Source organism: Crinia signifera, chromosome 2 (genome assembly GCF_055691185.1).
Source record: "Crinia signifera chromosome 2, ASM5569118v1, whole genome shotgun sequence".
In the NCBI taxonomy this organism is placed as follows: domain Eukaryota; kingdom Metazoa; phylum Chordata; class Amphibia; order Anura; family Myobatrachidae; genus Crinia; species Crinia signifera.
Genome location: NC_139218.1, coordinates 272,634,798 through 272,649,306, shown reverse-complemented (window position 1 = coordinate 272,649,306; position 14,509 = coordinate 272,634,798). Strand labels below are relative to the sequence as shown.

At 42.2% G+C, this 14,509-nt stretch overlaps 1 protein-coding gene across 2 annotated transcripts in view; it reads left to right on the top strand.

Moving 5' to 3' along the window:
- The window catches only part of ERCC5 (ERCC excision repair 5, endonuclease), a 41,907-nt gene that overhangs the window by 9,162 nt on the left and 18,236 nt on the right, over positions 1–14,509 (top strand). The window contains exons 4-11 of one of the 2 annotated variants that reach the window (XM_083168645.1): positions 943–1,064; positions 1,254–1,343; positions 5,158–5,218; positions 7,061–7,204; positions 8,903–9,110; positions 10,212–11,381; positions 12,818–13,077; positions 14,193–14,312. In XM_083168645.1, the coding sequence (XP_083024771.1) occupies positions 943–1,064; positions 1,254–1,343; positions 5,158–5,218; positions 7,061–7,204; positions 8,903–9,110; positions 10,212–11,381; positions 12,818–13,077; positions 14,193–14,312 (2,175 nt within the window). Of the gene's footprint in view, positions 1–942; positions 1,065–1,250; positions 1,344–5,157; positions 5,219–7,060; positions 7,205–8,902; positions 9,111–10,211; positions 11,382–12,817; positions 13,078–14,192; positions 14,313–14,509 lie in introns of both variants that reach the window. The other variant, XM_083168644.1, reaches the window with a different exon arrangement.

The window sequence follows — 14,509 nt, the reverse complement described above, 5'->3', positions numbered from 1 at the left end:
TATGGTAAATGATTTTCTCTGTAAGCATTGTTGGATGCTGATTGCACAGACAAATATACCCTGGTTCTTCTGTTCATCTGTCTGAGTGTTGTTCTCTCTAATTCTGTCCTGTGGGGCTTGATTATAAAAATAACAAGAGGGAACAGTTTTAAGATATTGAAAGTGTCAGCTTTCTAATGGAGGCTCTCTATCCCTATGGTCCAGTGGGGCAGATGAATTAACATGTGCAGAGAGAATTAGATTTGGGTGAGTTATTTGGTTTCTGTGCAGGGAAATTACTGGCTGCTTTAATTTTACAGTGCAATATAAATCTCACTTGAAGTAAAACCCCACCCAAATCTAAATATCTCTGCACATGTTACATCTGCCCCCCTCCCCCCCCCCCTGCAGTGCACATGGTTTTGTCCATTTGAGAAGGAATTTTCCTTTACGAGTGAACCAGTATAAGGGCGCCTGTTCTCTCACAAGACAGTGCATTTGATGCAAAAGGCGCTTAAAAAAAATGTTATCCTAATCTAATGCTGTGTACACACGGGGGAGATATATTGCTCAGCCATTTATTGCTGAGCAATATATTGCTCAGTTTCTACTTTACATCAGCGACCAGAGATGGTCGCTGATGAAAAAGAAACTGCCGGGTGGAGCCCGGCAGTGGTAATCAGCTGGTCGCAGGAGCATGTTCCTGCGACCAGCGATCACCACAGGGGCAAAAACGGGAGCGCGCACCCGGCAATATCTCGCCGGTGCACACTCCCATTGCGGGCAATATGGTCGCTCAGCGACCATATTTCCTGCGATTTTGCACAAAATCGCCCCTGTGTGTACGCACCTTAATGTTTACATTCAGATGTCCAGAGTCTAAAAGAGGTGTAACTATTTATTGATTTATAAAAAAAATGTTCTAAATGGCTAGAGTCACGTGTTTACTATCTGCATGTTTAGGCAAAAAGAAGACAGAGGAAGGATGTAGCGGCCAGTGAGGCTAAGAAAACGAATGATAAGTTGCTGAGAACATTCTTGAAGAGACAAGCTATCAAAGCTGCTCTGTCAGGAAACAAAAAAAGGTGTGTATGTATGTGTGTGTGTGTGTGTGTGTGTGTGTATATATATATATATATATTTGTTTTGTTTTTTTGTTTGTTTTTTGTTTTTTTATTTATTTGTGGTACTATACGGACTCACCGCTTGTAATTTGCTACTGAAAGTTTTGTCATTGTTTTTTTTATTTTTTTTTCTTCACTTTATTAAAGCAGCGAAGAACTTCCAAGCATATCCTTTACAAGGAAAAAGGAAGAGGAGGATATTTATGCTTTACCCCCCTTAGAGGATAAAGAGAAAAATAGGTAACTAACACATTCTTCATATGTTTCTGTGATGTCTAACTTGTACACAGTGGCCCACTTACCTAAAAAGTGAGTTGTTTTTATTTTTTCCTCATAACATACTGAATTTGATCATGATAATATGGTTGACTTGTTACCACAGTGAAGGAACAGCCAATGGATAGAGCTCTACAGCCATTGAGAATGGCACAAGTATTGATTTTCTCAAAGTTTGCTGCTTCAGTGGTTTTAGACCTTTGTGTCAGATGTTACAATGTATGCTGAAGTTAAATTACAAGCATTTCATAAGTGTTGAAGGCTCTTATTTGTCCTGACCTGCGGTCAATCATTTTCTGGGTCACATACTGACTGATGGCTGCCCATTCTTACTTAATCAATGCCTGGAGTTTGTCATAAGTTGTGAGTTTTTGTTTTATCCACCTGGGTCTTGAAGATTAACCACAGGTTCTCAATGGAATTAAGGTCTGGGGTGTTTCCTGGCCATGTTTTGTTCCCTGAGCCACTTATACCCCTTTTACACCGCCGCAAAAACCCGGGTCAGCGGCGGGTCAGACCCGGGTCAGCAGCGGTGTAAATGGGTCAACCTGTGTCCATTTACACAGGACTTCTACCCAGGTCCTGACCTGGGTTGAACACTGCTAGGACCTGGGTAGAGGGCAGTGTAAAAGGGTACGGCGGGTCACATAGCCGCCTCTGCTGTACTCTGCAGACAGCAGCAGAGGCAGAGAGGAGGTGAATGGATGCCTGTGTGTGGCATCCATTCACCTCGCATACGGGGGCTGAGATGTCATCTCCAAGCGTCACCTCCGTCTACACTGCGGGTAGGCACCGCAGTGTAAATGGTGCAAATCCCGGATCCGACCTGGCATGGATCCATGTTCCAAATGCCAGGTCGGATCCTGAATTTATGGTGTAAAAGGGGTATTAGTTGTCACTTTTGCCTTATGGTAAGGTGCTCCACCGTGCTGGAAAAGGCATTGTTCATCAGTCACCAAAATGTTCTTGGATGATTGGGAAAAGTGGTCTTTGGGGATGTTTTTATATGGCTGTGTTCGTGGTCAAAATTGTGAGTGAGCCCACTTCCTTGGCTGAGAACCCCACACATGAATGGTCGTCCTGTTTTACTGTTGGCATGGCACAGGACTGATGTGAATGCTCAGCTTCCCTCTTCGGACAAGCAATTTTCCAGATGCAGCAAATAATCTGGAATGGGATTCATCAGAGAAAATGACTACCCCAGTCCTCAGCAGTCCATCCCTTGAACCTTTTGCAGAGTATCTGTCTCTATTGTTTTTCCAGACCATCCTCCAGAAGTCTTCTCCTCAAGGTGCTTGCAGATGCACTCACTCCTGCCTGCTACTAATTCTGAGGACTGGTGGTCCCCTGATCCCCCAGCTGAATCAACTTTAGGTCCTGTGCTTGGTGGACCTTCTTAGGCGCCATGAAGCCTTCGTCACAACTATTGTATATTAAATGGTTGATTGACGTGCAATCTTTCTAGCAGCAATATTCTTGCCCTTGAAGCCCTTCGTATGCAAAGCAATGATGACTGCATGAGTTTCCTTGCAGGTAACCATGTTTACAAGAGGAAGAACACTGATTTTAAGCACCACCCATCTTTTAAAGCTTGCAGTCTGTTATTCTAACTCAATCAGCATGACAGAGTGATTTCCAGCCTTGTCCTCGCCAATAATCTCACCTGTAGTAATAAGAGAATCACTGACATGATGTCAGATGGTCCTTTTTTTGGCTGAAATGCAGTGGAAATGTTTTTGGGATTAAGTTCATTGGCATGGCAAAGAGGGACTTTGCAATTCATTACAACACTCCTCATGACATTCTGCAGTATATGTTAATTGCCATCATAAAAAGCGTGGCAGCAGTCTTTGAACTTCTCAACTTTTGGCCATTGTTGTATAGTCAGAGGCAAGGGTTGGGGTTAACGGGTGTATAGGTGCATATGAACTGTAGATAAAGTATTCATGGCAGAGGTTTGTTAAAAATTGTAGTTGGTGATAAGTATAACTTAAGCAGCATACATAATAGTGATCATTGTAGCATAGCAGACTGATATAAGTGCGGTCAAGTTGCTAATCAAAGGTGCTGTGCACTTGTGGGCAGTGTAGCAAATGGGAATGGAAACACTCTGGGCAGTTTTCAATGAGCATTTTGGCGATGTGCAGCGAATCCTGTTTAGGATTCGCTGCACATTCGACACTGCCCGCTGCGTTCCGGAGCCTCGCCGGCTCCAGTATTCAACGAGTCAGGGGCTCGCTGCCCCTGACCGGCGAATTTGAACTCCTGCGGCGGATGCCGCAGGGAGCCTGAGGACGGCGGCAGGCAGGGAGATGGAAGTCTCCCTGCCTGCCCCAGAACGTTTGTGGGGGGGAGGTGGGCTCCCCGGGTGCCAGGCAGCACAGGCTGCCCCCCGGGGGTGCCAGCAGGGGACCGGGTATATTCACTACACCCAATCATGCATATGTAATGATCGGGTGAAGTGAATATATGAATATCTAATGAGCGGCTCGGCTCCGGCCCCCTGCTGGCTGGTCTGTGTAAAAAAATATATATATATTTTTTTAAATTAAATATATATTCATGTGCTTACAGCACATGAATAAAAATAGCATGCCCCTCCTCAGAATAAAATTCCTGATTTTTTGTCACCAAATGTAAAAAACAAAACACTTTATTTTAAAAGTTCACATTCCACTTCACCATAAAAAGATAGCGATTGCTACTCGGTGAATAATGGCGAAAAAAACCTTGAAATGTATTCGCCATCTGGTCATTGAATAGGGTGATTCACCGTTTTAGTCAAAAATTCGCCTTATAGCACAAAATCGCCATAAAAACCTGGCATCAGCCTCATTGAATACCGCCCTATGTAGTCAGGAACATCACTACCGGGTTTGTACATAAGCAGACAGAGAGCAGGATTTGCACAGCCAGAAACACAGATCTAAACTGAGTTATAACATAGCAAGGGTTTTATCCTTTCTACTTATGTAGCCAGAGAGGACAAGGGACTAACACTCATGCTCACAGACCTAAGGACCACTGGAAGTATTCCCATGTTCTCCTTACCCTGCAGGCAGTATTATTTTGTAGCGACCAGTATCATTTAGCTAGGCAGTCAAAGCATTGGCCATGAGCAACACAATACGCAGCAATTACCTCCTTTTGACTACTTGCTGATCTCTGACATGATTTCTTCGCTTTATTTTGTTCCTACGGTCACCACTGATAACTGCAATTTGGCTTAGTTTCACAGGGCACTAAACCTACACAAGTAAGGTCCCTGCAGGGCACTCACTGTGAACTCATACATCCTAGTTTCTGTCTGGCTTTGAATTGTTTCAGCAGGTTAGTTGAGTTGTGCTACATTTGGTTAAATGTATAAATTATAAACGGGGCAGGCCTCCATCAATATAGGCATTTCAGCCAATCATCTCCCAAATCTTGTATACAGCGTTGGAAACACTCTTAATTAATGTTCCCCTTTGCCTATGCAGAGGCACATTTCTAATCCTTGCATGTGAAGCTTGTTTCCCAGAAAAGAAGATGGATGCCCACACATAGCCATGAGCAACTGCGCACACATATCCAGACTAATGAGGAAAACGACTGCTCAACAAGCCCAATGGCTATCAACTGTATTATGCCAGAGATATTGCATTTTACATTGTACTTAATGGACAGTGATTCACAAATTGACGACAAGGGAATAACACATGGATGATGGTCTCAGATATGTTTCCATTCATTATATATTTTCTTGCAAAGTTGATAAATTGACTTGTTTTGTTTTTAGCTCTGAAGAGGAAGAAGATAGGGAATGGGAGGAACGAATGAATGAAAAACGGATTCTCCAGGTGCTCTTTTTATTTCTTGGCAGCCACCAGTAATAGCCTGTGTGTAACATTATTCACCTGGTCAGTGTTAACATGGTTCTGGGATGAAAGTTGGCATTTTGCATGTGCGTCCATGGTGTGACTGGGGATTGCCCATCCATTTCTAACACCATTTACATAAAGGAATGTCTGGTTATTTTGTGTTTCTTTCTTTTTTTTTTTTGTAAACATGTCCCCTTAAGTATCTGTGGAACAAGTGTCCTACTTATTTGCCATTGTGTAATATTAGTAATAGTCATCTATAATATAGTGAGTATCTTATATTAAGTCGTGACTCTAAGTTTGTGTTTTAACGTAATAAAGCCCTGTCCTTTTAATTTCAGCTGCTACAACATTCTGCCCCACTCCGTTAGGGTTATGTACACTAATGGGGTCTAGACACATAGTGATCCCTGGGCATTTTCTATGCATAGAAAATGCCCCTACATCGCTGTGTGTGTAGCGATGCGAGGCCCCGCGCTTAGTTTTTGCCCCAGCAATTAATACCCAGCAGGCTGGATAAATGTATAATCACTGGTGTCAGGGACAGTGGGGTAGATTTATTAATGTTGCTTTAAGGAACCTTATGGGCGCAGGTTCGCTTCACCACTTTATCGTGGTGAAAAGAACCTGACTTTCGCCCGAATCTATTAATGTTTGTCCGGAACTTATGGGAGTGCGTTATCCCCTCCTGCCGGGGATAGCTTCCTCCCATAACAAATGCTGCGTAGGCGTACGGCGGTGTCTTCTGCGCATGCGCCGGATACCTTGTCTGCGATGTGTACCCGGCGCATGCGCAGTTTTCCATGGGGTAGATTTATTATAGCGTCACCAATTAATAAATCTGCCCCCATGTTCGGCACCGCTTGCTGGTCTCCAGCATCTTCAAATTAAAACTGCGCATGCGCTGGGTAATGTTCGCAGGGGATGCTGTACACCCGGCGCATGTGCAGTATTAATTTGAAGACGCGGAACACAGCAGGACTCCTGCAATTAATACGATAATTCTGGCGCTATCTACATGAGACGTTAAGAGGAGCGCGGCCACCAGGGAGCATAATAAATAAGGTATGAGGCAGGCACCCACTTGCCACTACCGTATGTGCGCTATGCAGCTGGCCCCGCATCGCCGCACGCTAAACACCCGCATCGCGGGTGTCATAGATCAGGGGAAGCACTATCCCCTGCCATAACGCGCGGGGATATCGCATATTCCCCTGATCGACGTTTAATAAATCTACCCCAGTGTTCTCACAGAGAACTCTGTCCCAGACAGATCCCTCAGCAGCACATCACTGAGTGATCTGATTATTCTGAGTGATCTAGCATCGCTCAGAATGCTCATCTCCCTGTGTGTGGGACCCAATAGTCTTCACAATCACTCCCAATATCACACCTTACACTCATGTTTTCTAAAACTATAAACCACTATTAAAAAAAGTCTCATTCATATTTCCAGCAGATAGTCTTAATCCATGTCTGTCACATATCCAGTAGCTCAGCTGAAGCACTTTGTATTCTGATCCTTACTCTGCTGATGCTGTGAGTTTTTAGGAATTTACAAACTTTACAAACTTTTAACTTGTTCCTAATTCACGTTCGAGCAGAGTTCTTACAAACAAATCTTAAAAACCTTTTAATGTATGACATCAATTTCCAAAATATGGAAAACCAATAATAAATAATATTGATAAGAAATTAGAGATGCCATTTGGGAAGTTGTCTGGATGGAAAAGTGCAGTCTAATAAAATATAATTTTACTGTGGAACAGGAGCCCTGGGTTACTGTAGTATTTTTATAGCTATGACTTTGTTTGTATATAGGAAGAGTTTTTTGCTGATCCACATGCAGTGGACATAGACTCTGAGGAGTTTATTAGCCTTCCGCCTGAGGTGAAGCATGAAATGCTGACTGACATGAAGGAGTTCACAAAACGAAGAAGGACATTATATGAAACCATGCCAGAGGTAAGGTGTGCAGAATTACTGGTTCTAATCTGGCCAAAGGGACCAGAAGTAACTATACAGATTCATCTAGTAGAGAGTTTGCAGCATGGGTAAAAACACTGAACTGATTTGCTACAAACATATAGTTGTATTATTCAAGAATAATCCTAATGGCATTATAGAATAACTTTCTCATGCCACAGATAATTATTTTATTCATATAGCAGTCTTTCTCCAATAGGACTCAAAGCACTTACAGAATTAATGTAATACAGTACAGGAACAATGAAGTACAGAAAGCTTTTCATAAACTATACTTAAAAGGAATTACAAAAATGCTGGAGTAAACAGGAAAGTCTTGCATCTGTTTTTGATGGATTCTTGAGTGGAGGTCTCTCAAACTGTGCGGGGAAGTGAGTTCCATAGAGTTGGAGCTGCATGACTAAATTCTTGACCCCCAGGTGAATTACGGGATATTCTAGGTACTGCTAAACGTCCTTCATCTACAAATCGCAGTACTCGGCTAGGACAGTATGGAACAGATAAGCCATGACGAACTGTACTCCCTTAGTAACACATCCCATTATCTACATGACTTCATCATTCATGTCAAAAGAGGTAAAGCTAACCTCATGAATCCTTTATAGCACTCGACATGAGTACAGGAGAAATACATAAAAAATACAGACAAATAGTACAAGAATAATGGTAATATGCGTCAATGTGTCATAGGGGGGAGGGGGACACAGGACAAGACAAGAAGAACAAACATAAGGGTGAACCAGGGCTGCCTTTGGGAACCATTGAATTAAGGTGACCGTTTTTCTGCTTTGCTCTTGATACTGTGTATATACTATAGATCAGTGGTCTCCAACCTGTATCTCGCGGTCATAGTTTGGGTAGCTCGCCTAGCTGCAGTACTGCTGTCTGCTGGGATTAAGTGCCTGAAATCAGGACCTGAATCCGGGAGCCACCACAAGGCAGGAAGAGAACCCAGAAGCCACCGGCAGCTGCAGAGGTATCCAGTGTCATTGAGGCAGATGTATTAAGCCTTAACAAGAGATAAATGCAAGGGTGATCAAGAGAGATTAACGTCCAGCCAATCAGCTCTTAACTGACTCTTTGCAAACACAGGCTGTAACATGGCAGTTAGCAGGTGATTGGCTGGACGTTTATCTCTCTTTATCCACCCTTGCATTTATCTCTTGTTAAGGCTTAATACATCTGGCCCACAGTCCCATAGCAGACTGAAGGCTGCTCCTGGGACCCGCGCAGATGCACACCACTGATAGCTACTGGTGAGATACAGCAGAACAGCTGACCCTACCACAGAGATAAGTAGGAAGGTAGTTGGGAGTCACTGCGAGCTGGAGAGGGGTTCCATGTAGCTTCCTCCAAGTGATTGTTATTGTATTTTGGCTGTTGTGTTTCTGTGCTGTCATTACTCCCAGAGGAGATTCTGTTGCAGCCGCTTCTGTGCTCTTAGAATGCAATCACACTTGATTAGAGTCTGTCTGCTATTTTGCATGTGATCAGTGGAAGGGCATGATTAGTTTTTCTTTTGCCATTTTTTTTTATTTTACCTTTTGTTTATTTATTCCTCTTCTCTGGTATTGTTTTGTTTCTAGCCAATAGAACTTCTGAGTATCTAACTATGCAATCAATGTAATTCTTATGGGGACATTTTCTGTAATTATGACATTGGTCTGTTCTTTGAAGGACTCCAATGATTTCTCCCAGTATCAGCTGAAAGGACTGCTGAAGAAAAACAGCTTGAACAAGTGCCTTAATAATGTGCGGAAGGAGATGACACAGCAGTACACAGGGGAGGTCACTGCTCAGTTTGAGAAAGAAGGAGGGTTTTTCAAAGAGGTTGAGTCTCGTCGTCTGGTTTCAGAGGACTCTTCCCATTATATCCTAATTAAAGGTATAACTACATGTGGCAACAGCATGTGTATGCAACAGTTCAGCTGTACAATGTCATGGTATGAGATTTGTTCTCCATTAGTATGCACTTCTAGGTTCATAGGGGGACACTGGAGCATGCTAGCTTATACATGGTGGGATATGGAGCCTGGCATTTCAAATAATAAATTCTGTGAATAGGCTCCTCCCCCTGTGTACTTGACATCAGTCTAGTTTAAGTACTTATTGGAGCCTGGCGTTTTTTCCATGAGCTGCCGAGCAGCCTTTTAGAGAGGGGCTTAGACAGCTACTCATAAGTAGCCCTCATTTATTTTCTGCAATTGGAGCCTACTCTGATACGGAAAGAATCCCATTGGCAGGAAAGTCCTTAGCGAGGACTCTCCAGGTAAGGGCTGGCCAAATTTTGCTGATGCACAGGTGTTTTAAAAAAAAATATATAACAATAGAACATCGCTTTGCTTAATGCCAGGGTCATGGAATTCTACTTGGTCAGCTGGTGCATATTGGTCTGCACATCCTTTTGCTACTCCGCTGTGTAGGGAAGCCCCCTGGTCTCCCATGTACATATGGGTGAATTGTACCATTTTGACATCTTTGTGTCCAAGGAGGTTGGTCTAAGATGCCGGGTCTTTTTGCAGCTGTAAAACACTCCCTGCTGTGATCACTGCTTTAGTACATCCACAACAGTATCCAGTGTCTACCAGTGGATGAATGAGAAAACAAGAATTTTGTACTTCCCAGTAAAATCCTTTTCTCTGGTTCCATAGTCCCCATGGATGCTCTTCCAGTACTTTCTGTGTATGATTGCATTCTCTTTATTTGTGTTGGCTGCTTGTCCTTTGTGACCTATTGTGTTGTGTCTCTTTCTCTTCTTGGGATTGGTTAAACTTTAATGAGGCCATATGTAAACTTTACTGAGGCCAGGTGGGATACAGAGAGGGAAGAGCCACGTTTAAATATTGTAAGACTTTCAGTATTTGCTATAGAATCGGAGAAAGATTTACCACCACTACTTTTTCCCCTCATAACCTTATTGACCTTGCATTGCCATCTCCTGCCACATATATAATCATTAACACATAGTGATTTTTTTCTTTTCTAGGAATTCAGTCAAAGACTGAAGAGGATAAAAAAGAAGAGTTATCTGAACAAGCCATACCCTCAAGTTCTAGTGAAGTTCCTCTAAAAACCTACCTTGATTTAAAGCTGGCATCTGCTCATAAGTCTAAAAAGGCAAAAGATAGTGTTCCAGAAGCTACACCACCCTCCCCGAGAACACTTTTTGCTATACAGGAAGCAATGGAAGAGAACAGCTCGGATGAGGAGAATCTTCACAACAAAGTAACACATAGCACCCAGTTACCCTCGGAGTCTCTCAGTGCAGAAGATGGAAATGTGTCACCTAGAACTCTGTATGCAATTCAACAGGCTCTTGCTGAAGATGAAGTAGCGGTGAGAAAGAAAAGGCCAGCTGAGCTAAGTGATGAAAATGACGAGTTCAAGAAAGAACAACCAAAAGCCAAGGTGCTAATTATCAGTAGTTCAGATGAGGAGGATCAGGTCTTGGACAGTGAGAATGGAGCAAGAACTGCCCCCATTGTATCTATAACCAGCATTGAAATCTCACCTAGTCCTACCTATAGTCAGTCAGTTGTTCAGAATGATAAATCATTAATTATAGGTTCTGACCCTGTTACAAAGAGCGACCCACTTCATACATCCGATACATCAAAAGCAGGAGGCGTGGTTTTGAATATAGTTAAGAGAAATCTTTTCCATTCTCAAGATACATCTCTTCAGTCATCTTTGCAAAGTATTTCACGTTGTGTGGCTGAATCTCCCCTAACACTCTTGCAAAGCAATACATCTGATGCATCCACAAAAGTAGATACAACCATTTTGAAAAGTTCTGAAACGGAGAACTCTGGTATTGAATCTCGTAAAACTTTACATGAGTTAAGTCCCAGCAAAACAGAATACATTCTTCAGTCTTCCGCGTCTGTGGGGATACGGAGTGCCACCCTATCTAAGGCTTCTGAACCAGCTTCACCAATTATCAGCAGTGTGTCCGTTGTACAAGCAGACAGCAGTTCACCAGCTCTGCTCCTGCAGAAGAAAGAGGTCATTGCTCCAAAAGAGGAGAATTCCAACAGTCAACAACCATCTTCCAGTAATGTCCCAGAGATCACTTATGTCCCTATGACTCCAGAAAGTATATCTGTTAGTGAAACAGAATCAGAGAGAGATAAAGAAATGGATTCAGACTCTGATGGTAAATAGTTTTTCACATCACCATTAATTAACTTTGTTTATTACTTTAATACATTTATATTAAGTGCAATTTAAACAACGTTCCATTTATTCATTGCCCTTATGACATTTACAATACTTTGTATTGCTGTAGTGTTTTGGAGAAGGAAAAGATTACTCAATTTTTTGGGGCACTTTTTATGTATTTCAATTACTAATGTTTGGACACTCACTAACGGCCCCAAGAATTAAAAGAACAAAAATTGTATACGATCAGAATAAAAAGTGGGAAAAAGAAGAAGCACTTGACTACTCTTAAGTGAATATAAAGTGAAAGTTGTATCAGTTTGGACACTTAGGGGGGTATTCTATCTGGGGGTCACGGCTGTCGAGCTAGCCCGACAGCACTGACACTGTCCTATTCTCGGTCTGCTCGACTGAGAACAAGCAGGCGGGATTCAATGTCTCGTCTGCCATGGGACGAGAAGAGGACGTGGCCGCGAGCTGTGGCCGGGAAGAGGCGAGCTGCAGCCGGGAGCCTGTCACTTCCCGGCTGTTCTCAGCAGAATGAGCCCGACTACTTGTGAAGTCAGGCTCGTTCTGCCGAGATCCCCTGTTCAATGCTGTCGGGAGATTGCTGCGGGTGATTGAATACCCCCCTTAATGTTCTCATCAGATAGGATTCCCAATAATCCTTTAAGACCTTAATTGCTCCAACTGATTTATGTGCAAGTAACAATTTTTATTTTTTTTAAATAAGGTATTTACAAATAACAAAATTTCTTATGCATATATGCGATAACAGATGGAATGCCACAGTTATTGATTGTAGAATCCTTTAATAGTCATTGGATATATTTTTTTTTTGGATTACACGGAATCGGCTAATTGACTAGATGTTCAGTACATAAGTAAAGCTTGCTCATTTGTACCTCTAATTGCTGCCCGACCATGTGTCTCTAGGACAGTGAACGGATATGGGTGAGGGTGCAATCATTTTGAGGACAAAGTTGGGCCAACTTTGTCCTCAAAATGATTGCACCCTCACCCTAATAAACTGTTTACCTAATCAACTCAATTTTCTCATTCATTAAAGTAACACATCTCAATGTGCTGTAAACTTATAATACAAATTATATTTCATCTGTGCTTTTACATTGCTTTATATTTTAATCAGTAAGGTCTGTATGCATTAAGAAAAGCATGGATGAAAGATAGTTGCGTTTCCTCTTTAGTCCATGTTTTCCTTAGTTAATAGACCCAGATAAAGATTTCTCCATTTGTGTGTTCTTCCTCGATGTGTGTACCTGGCAGAGCTACAGTGTGCATTTGGGGCGGGACATTGGTTATCATTGCTGCCTTACAGTGCTAAAGCCATGGCATCTATTACAACCTGTGCACTTGTTTTTTTTGTTTTAATTGGTATTTGATTTTATTTTGTTTTCTTCTTTTCTTCAGGTAGTTTCATTGATGTAGAGAGTGATTTAGATAATAGTAATTCACAACCGGTACAAGCGATGGGATCTCCAAAGGATACAGTACTAAGACCAAGCCACGTAGATTCAGCTCCTGTTGACACTGTGTTCAGCTCTAACACGCCCTTACAAAGCTCTCTCCAAGAAGATGACCACGCCGATGCTCAGGATGCTATACTGCAGCAGGGCGAGGAATCAGAAGAAGAGGAAGCTGCAGCCAGTGAATGGCAAGATATAAGTGTGGTAATCAAGAGAACTATTCTGGCCATATCAGTATGTGTATATTAATGGCAAAAGTGTAAACTAGGAAGTATGACAAAAAGATCACAGATTTATCACATGAGAATCATTCTCCTTTACACTTCCTACAGTGTAGAGAGATTATGGCAGATGGTTTTTATTTCTGCTTACCATCAGAGTTTCACCTAAGCACTCCTTACCCTTTCTAAACCTTAATACAGTAACTCCAACTTTTCACCCCATGCAAAACTCCTAATTTGCACACTGATAAATAAAATGTCCAAACTCCCGACCTGTGATAACCTGTAAAGCTGCTGCAACATCTGTTAAGTATTTTATATCTAGAATTACAGGGGTTCTTGGTGCCTGAAATTATCACACACACTAGTCTGCTTTTTCCTACTTCCAGTAATCACTGCCTATTGATATCCCTGTCATATAGTCCATTAATAACTGTATTGTGGCCTTACATACATTTATGATGAATATGCTACATTGTGCTCAGTTCTTGGAAATAAAGACTTTTAAATCACTGTAGAGCAGGGATGGGGAACCTTCAGCCCTCCAGCTGTTGTTGAACTACACATCCCAGCATGCCCTGCTACAGTTTTGCTATTTGGCCATGCTAAAACTGTTGCTGGGCATGCTGGGATGTGTAGTTCAACAACAGCTGGAGGACTTAGGATCCCGATCCCTGTTGTAGAGTACAATGTGGCTAAATAAATGAAGTGGCGAGTGGATGAAAGTGAATACTTGGGAGTTAACGGATGAGACAAGGGTGTTAATACACAAATCCATGAACTTTCTACGGATTCAGTTCATTAATTCCATTTAACCCATTAGCACCCGTTAACAAACCTGTCGGGACGCCAAATTGAATATCACCTGAGACTACCTCCCGTTTTCTCCCGCTAACTTTTACTGTGGTTAAGTCAATCTTAACCACAGTAAAAAAACAAAAGGAGAAAACGGTGTTACCCTAAATTATTTGTTTCTTCTAAACACAACAAAGCACCTTCATCCACTCTCGTATTCAAATTTTAATATATAAAATTTACAATAATTGCTTTGTTATCCATTTCTGACACCGTGTGTTTTCTCGTATTGTGTTCACGCAGGAAGAACTGGAGTCTCTGGAGAACAATCTGTTTGTTCAGCAGACCTCACTACAGGCACAGAGGCAGCAGCAGGAACGCGTCGCTGCAACTGTTACAGGACAGATGTGCCTAGAAAGCCAGGTTCGCTCTCCCAGTCATCTTAAAACTATCATATTAAGTGCATGTAGGAACAAATACTACTTATGGAAGGGCTTTATCAAACTGTTTCATTCAATGTGTTCTTCATGTTGCTTCTGAGCTGCACATTACTCCTGTGTCTGCAGTGACTTGTACAAAAGCTACAGGCAGCTTGCAGATCTAAGAGACTTATTGGTAGA